The sequence below is a fragment of the Meleagris gallopavo genome, chromosome 30 (assembly GCF_000146605.3).
Source record: "Meleagris gallopavo isolate NT-WF06-2002-E0010 breed Aviagen turkey brand Nicholas breeding stock chromosome 30, Turkey_5.1, whole genome shotgun sequence".
Taxonomy (NCBI): domain Eukaryota; kingdom Metazoa; phylum Chordata; class Aves; order Galliformes; family Phasianidae; genus Meleagris; species Meleagris gallopavo.
In genome coordinates, this window is record NC_015040.2 from 1,272,913 (window position 1) to 1,278,615 (window position 5,703).

The 5,703-nt window shown below is 63.7% G+C and overlaps 2 protein-coding genes across 3 annotated transcripts; one reads left to right on the forward strand and one right to left on the reverse strand.

The window, feature by feature from the left end:
* The first annotated feature begins 6 nt into the window (after positions 1-6).
* On the forward strand, positions 7-2,185 carry LOC104914661. Of its 2 annotated transcripts, none has more exons than XM_031557115.1 (4): positions 7-920; positions 1,141-1,164; positions 1,248-1,340; positions 1,656-2,185. In XM_031557115.1, the coding sequence occupies exons 1-4, from the start codon at positions 389-391 to the stop codon at positions 1,841-1,843; spliced, it is 837 nt and encodes a 278-aa protein (XP_031412975.1). In that variant the 5' UTR covers positions 7-388; the 3' UTR covers positions 1,844-2,185. The 2 variants fall into 2 exon arrangements, with proteins under 2 accessions (XP_031412975.1, XP_010723136.1); XM_010724834.3 differs by having other exon boundaries at positions 1,248-1,336; positions 1,656-2,065.
* A 381-nt stretch (positions 2,186-2,566) lies between these two features.
* Positions 2,567-5,373, reverse strand: LOC104914662 (SH2 domain-containing adapter protein D-like). The gene is made up of 4 exons (XM_031557116.1): positions 5,298-5,373; positions 4,479-4,618; positions 2,933-3,052; positions 2,567-2,847 (listed from the first exon to the last, which is right to left on the reverse strand). The coding sequence occupies exons 1-4, from the start codon at positions 5,370-5,372 to the stop codon at positions 2,661-2,663; spliced, it is 522 nt and encodes a 173-aa protein (XP_031412976.1). The 5' UTR covers position 5,373; the 3' UTR covers positions 2,567-2,660.
* Between the last annotated feature and the right edge of the window lie 330 nt (positions 5,374-5,703).

Below are 5,703 nucleotides of genomic sequence, written 5' to 3' on the forward strand. Positions count from 1 at the left end.
TGCCAGGGGTGTGTGTCCTCAGGGTGGAGAGGTGCAGGGAGGGGTCTGGGACAGAGACAGACATGAGGACAGGATGGGGTCAGAAAAGACAACTCAGACCCCACCCCCACCCCATCCCCCCGTGCTGCTGACCACGTCCCCATGTGCCACATCTCTGCAGTTCTCAGCCCCTCCGGGTACAGTGACCCCCACACACACCCCCTTGGCAGCTGTGCCAGCACCTCACCTCTCAGTGCTCCTACATCCAACCCAGACAGAGCGGGGACAGAGATGGGAACAGTGGCTGTGGGGTGGGGGGCACGGCAGAGGCAGAGAGGATGGGTGAGGGGACGTGGGGAGGAAAGAGAGCTGGTGTGAACAGGAAGGGGACAGCGGCAGTGAGGACAGGATGGGGACATGTGTGGGCAGTGGCTGTGGCCAAGCAGAACACACAAGCAGGACAGAGGGCGTCCCAGCGTCCCCATCAACAGCAACGGGGCCGTGGTGGCACTGGGGGACCTCGGGAAGAGCCACGTGCCCGGCCATCATCCCCCAGAGCCTCGTGGTGACCCCAGTGCTGCTCCCAGCAGTGGGAGCCCTGCGGGTGAGCCAGGAGCCGGCCGAGCTGCAGGTGACAGCGGGAACCAACGTGTCCCTGCGGTGCCAGCTGGTGACAGCAGAGCCGTGGTCCATGGCCCGCATCACATGGCTGAAGGACGGGGAGCACGAGGTGCTGTGCAGCACCCGCCTGCATCCCAAAGCCGCTGTCTTGCCCTGTGCCACCCCCCGCCTCCACCTCGCATGGAGCCCACCCCACGCCAAGCTCAGCCTCCATGGGGCACAGGAGGGCGATGCAGGATGCTATGTCTGCTGCTTCACCATTGAGAAGCCCTACCTCAACACCACCACTGGGAATGGCACGCTGCTCCACGTCAGCGCAGGTATCCGGGAGGCACAAGGGGGTGGGCTGTGTTCTGCTGCTCCCCTGGGCACCCCTGGCAGAATTTAGTGGGGTCTGGGGGACGTGGGACCCCCAGGAGCATTACTGGTGATGTGGGGTCTCTGGATGGCTGCACATCCCCGAGCACTTGCAGGGTCACAGCGGGGATGGAGTGGGGATGGGGACAGCGCAGCTCTGACTCTGCTTTCGCTTTGCTGCAGGAGCTGATGGAGTGCACGGGGCAGGTATGCGTGTCCCCACTGTCCCCCATGTCCCTCCCCTGGTGCTGGTGGCAGTGAGGCGGCAGCTCAGCTGGCTGTGCTTGCAGAGCTGGTGTGGAAGCTGTGGGGGGCTGCGGGGGGCACCTTGCTGCTCATCGGGCTGATCTCCCTCGGCTGCTGGTGCTGCAGGAGGAAGGCAGGTAACCCCCCACCCTGAGCAGCGCTGTGCCCACAGACCCCGTGTCCGTTCACCCCACACCCACCCACCCACACCCCTGCCCAGATGCCGTCCCCAAATACCCCAATCTCCCTCTCCCCCTCTGCCCCAATCCCCCACACTCCCCTCCCGCTTGGCAAACACCCCTCTGCCCGTGCACCCCATACCCCACTCCCCCCTTCCCTTCAGACCCCTGGCTGCCCCACTGGGTGCCTCTGGGGCTGGAGGCTCCCCTGCTGGGCTGTGCCTATGGGGCCGTGCCTGTCCTGCACCCCACAATGCCCCCACTGTCCCCCAGACACCTCAGACATCTATGTGAACATCATGCCCCGCCAGACCCCGAGGAACAAGAGCCCCCAGGGAGCAGCTGCTGGAGGACAGCGCGTACAAGGGGGGCTGGACCGAGCGTGGAATCCCCCCAGCCCTAAGAGGTGGCCCCCCCGTGCCCCACAGCCCCCAGTATCAGCAAGGATAGGGTGTGAGTGATGCGCTCTGCTCTGCTTCACACAGGAAGAGCCCCCACTGGGTTGCAGCATCCTGCCACCTCGCTTCCTGTCTTCTTGTGGCGCCTTCCTGCCCCCCTGCATCCACCCCTGGGGGCAACCGCTGTCCCTGGGACCCTGAGCAGGGGCAGCCCTGGGGCTGGGGGGCACAGCACGGCCCCATGGCCCCCTGAGTTACAGTGAAGCTGCCGTGCCGTCCTGTGTCCTCATTTCCCTTTACACGCAGTGCCTGCAGAAGGGCTCAGCCCGATCCTGGGGGGCACTGCTGTCAGCCCCCCTGCAGAGCATGGGGCAGTGGGGGGCCAAGGGTGGTTCTAACCCCAGTGCTGGGCAGTGTGGGGGTACACATCCAGACACCAACCCTAACCCCAACCCAAACCCTGACTCTGACCCTGATCCTTAACCCCAACCCAACCTGATCCATAACACTAACTCTGACCCTGATCCTAACCCCGACCCAAACTCACACCCTAACTCTGACCCTAACCTGAACCCAAACCTGACCCCTAACCCAAACCCTGACCCTGACCCTAACCCTCACTCTGACCCTAACCTCAACCCAAACTCAGTCCTTCTCCCAACCCTGATCCCTTAACCCTAACTCTGACTCTGGCCTCAAACCAAACCCAAATCCAATCCCAAACCCAAAGCCAGACCCTAACCCAAACCCAGCGCTCCCATGGGGCAGCAGGATGGAACTCCCCCCACCCCCCTTCCCCCACACACCATAGAGTTCAGCCCCAAGACGTACCAAAGCCTTTAATGGGAACACGTGGGGGGGCTCCCCGGCACCGCGGGGCTCAGGGTGGCTGTGCAGCCACAGGGTAGAGCAGGGAGAGGTGCCGGGCGCCGCGGACGGGCAGGGCTCGCGCTGTGTAATGCCGCACAGCCTCGGGCACGGAGGGGAACGCGGCCCCAGCGCGGCCCAACACAAAGTGCTGCTCCCGTGTCCGCGTCAGCTTCACGTGCACGAAGCCGTGGCTGCTCCTGGGGGGCAGAGCAGGGAAGGCGTGGGGCAGCGTGTGCATCTACGCAGGCTCGCACAACCCCGTAGGGCAGCCCCACGGCGTACCTGAGTGACAGCGAGTAGTCGTCGGGGCTGGTCTCGCAGTCCCTCACCAGGAAGCTGCCCTCGCAGCACAGTGCCAGCAGCGTCTCGGCGCCCGCGCGCCCAATGGGGCCGTGGTACCACCTGTATGGGGCACCGTGGGGTGACCGCAGCGCTCGGCATCCGGCATCCCAACGTGGGGCACTGCGTCCTGCCTGCGCTGCCTGGGGACCAAACTCAACGTGGGGCACCGAAGGGCCGTGGGGAGCCATCTGTGCCAGCAGGATGTCGTGCCGTGGGGCATCCGCTGTGCTATGGGGTGTCCGTGCCGTGGGGACCCACCTGTGCCATGGGGACCCATCTCCACCATGGGGATCCATCTGCATTATGGGGACCCATGTCCACCATGGGGATCCACCTGTGCCATGGGGATGTCTATGCCGTGGGGACCCATCTCACCATGGGCACCCATTGTGCCATCGGGTATTTTCTGTGCCATGGGGATCCAACTGCACCACAGGGATCCACCTGTGTTATAGGGATGCCTGTGCCATGGGAGCCCATCACTATCATGGATACCCATCCGTGTTATGGGGACCCATCTCCACCATGGGGACCCACCTGTGCCATGGGGATGTCTATGCCATGGGGACCCATCACCATCATGGAGACATCCATGCCATAGGGACCCATCTCCACCATGGGCACCCATCTGTGCCATGGGGCATTTTCTGTGCCATGGGAACCCAAATGCACCACAGGGACCCATCTGTACCATTTGGATGTCCCTGCCATGGGGACCGACTCCACTATGGGGACTCATCTGTGCCATGAGGACCCAACTGCGCCATGGGGACCCATCTCCACTACAGGGACCCATTTGCATCGTTGGGTTGTCCATGCCATGGGGCACCTTCTGTGCCATGGGGACATTCATGCCATGGGGACCCATCTGCACCATGGGGCATCTTCTGTGCCTAGGGAGCCAACTGCACCACAGGGACCCATCTGTGCCATTGGGATGTCCCTGCTACGGGGACCCGATCTCCACTATGGGGACACATCTGTGCCATGGGGACCCAACTGCGCCATGGGGACATCCGTGCCATGGGGACCCAGTTCTATCATGGAGCACTTTCTGTGCCTTAGGGACACATCTCTGCCATGGGGACATGCCTCCACCATGGGGACCCATCTCCAATACAGAGACCCATCTGTGCCATTGGGATTTCCATGCCATGGGGACCCATCTCCGCTTTGGTGACCCATCTGCCCATGGCCTCTACCCCATCTGAACCATAGGGACCACCCCCACCCCCCACTCCCCCACAGGGCCGTGTCCATGCCATCCATGACGTTTAGGTTCAGGTTAGGATCAGAGTGAGGGTCAGGGTCAGGGTTTGGGTGAGGGGACAGGTTTGGGTTCAGGTTAGGGTCAGAGTTAGGGTTTGAGTTTGGGTCAGGGTTATGAATCAGTTTGGGTTAGGGAAAGGTTCAGAGCCAGGGTTAGGATCAGGGTCAGGGTTACGGATTGATGCCACCCCACTTTGGACGGGACCCCCACACTCACACTTGCTTCTCCAGGGGCAGCGAGGTGTCCACGTGCCCTGGGCTGGGTGGGCAGATCGGCCTCGTGCCCGGGGGGGGTCTGGGGGGGGCGTGGTGGCTGTCGGGACAGACTGGGGGAGCGCTCAGGACTCTCAAACTGCACTGCAGGGACAGAGCGTGCTGTCACCCCACTGAGGAGTCTCAGCACCCCAATGTGGTACCCATGGGGGCTGAGGATGCTGGGGCTACCCATAGGGATTGAGGGATGCTGGGGCTATGGGGTGATACCCACAGGGGCTGGGGCTGTGGGGCTATGGGATGGTACCTATAGGGGCTGCGGATGCTGGGGCTACAGGGTGGTGCTTATAGGGGCTGAGAATACGGGGCTATGGGGTGGTATCCATAGGGATTGAGGGATGCTGAGGCTGTGCGTTGGTACCTAGAGGGGCTGAGGCTGTGGGGGCTGTGGAGTGGTACCCATTGAGGGTTGCTAGGGCTCTAGGTTGGTGCCTATAGGGGCTGAGGATGTGGGGTTATGGGGTGTACCCATAGGGATTGAGAGATTCTGGGGCTGTGGAGTGGTATCCACAGGGGCTGGGGCTGTGAGGGCTGTGGGGTGGTACCCAATGGGGCTGAGAATGTGGGGCTGTGGGGTGGTACCCATAGGGATCGAGGGATGCTGGGGCTGTGGGGTAGTGCCCATAGGGGCTGAGAATGTGGGGCTGTGGGGTGGTACCCATAGGGATCAAGGGATGCTGGGGCTGTGGGGTGGTACCCAATGGGGCTGAGGCTGCGGGGTTGGGGCGATGGGGTGGGAGCGACGTCCACGGGATGCCGGCACCTGCGAACGCCCGTGAGATGTGATCCTTCTTCCACTCCCAGGGCTGGTCGTACTCATCGGCCGGGCGCTCGTCATCGCGGGGCAGGCGGCTGTCACGAGCTGTGCCCCCCCCCGTGCCCTCACCCACCTTCTCCCATCCCTCACAGGGGGTGTCGTAGAGCTGCGGGCCCCGCTGCGTTTTCACCCGCTGCCCCTCGCCGTGCCGTGGGCGCCCTGGGGGACGGGCAGGGCTATGGGGGCTGCGGGACCCCTATGGGGACGGGGGTGGGGGGTTGGGGGGGACGCGGTGCGGTGTCACCCACCTGCAGCCTCGCGGGGTCTTCACTGCCACCCTCGGGCACCGCGTCCTGATCGAAGGGCTCCGAGTATTCGCTCTCGTTGGGGCCCTACAGAGCGGTGGGACGGG

What these genes read in the sequence shown, in the direction of transcription:
- LOC104914661 (XM_031557115.1), top strand. Translation starts at nt 389, where the DNA reads ATGGGGACATGTGTGGGCAGTGGCTGTGGCCAAGCAGAACACACAAGC. An exon ending in GCTGCTCCACGTCAGCGCAG is followed by an intron (nt 921 to 1,140) that starts GTATCCGGGAGG and finishes GCTTTGCTGCAG; the next exon opens with GAGCTGATGGAGTGCACGGG. An exon ending in TGATGGAGTGCACGGGGCAG is followed by an intron (nt 1,165 to 1,247) that starts GTATGCGTGTCC and finishes CTGTGCTTGCAG; the next exon opens with AGCTGGTGTGGAAGCTGTGG.
- LOC104914662 (XM_031557116.1), bottom strand. Translation starts at nt 5,372, where the DNA reads ATGACGAGCGCCCGGCCGATGAGTACGACCAGCCCTGGGAGTGGAAGA. An exon ending in CTGCCCCTGGAGAAGCAAGT is followed by an intron (nt 3,053 to 4,478) that starts GTGAGTGTGGGG and finishes TGCCCCATACAG; the next exon opens with GTGGTACCACGGCCCCATTG. An exon ending in GACTACTCGCTGTCACTCAG is followed by an intron (nt 2,848 to 2,932) that starts GTACGCCGTGGG and finishes TCTGCCCCCCAG; the next exon opens with GAGCAGCCACGGCTTCGTGC.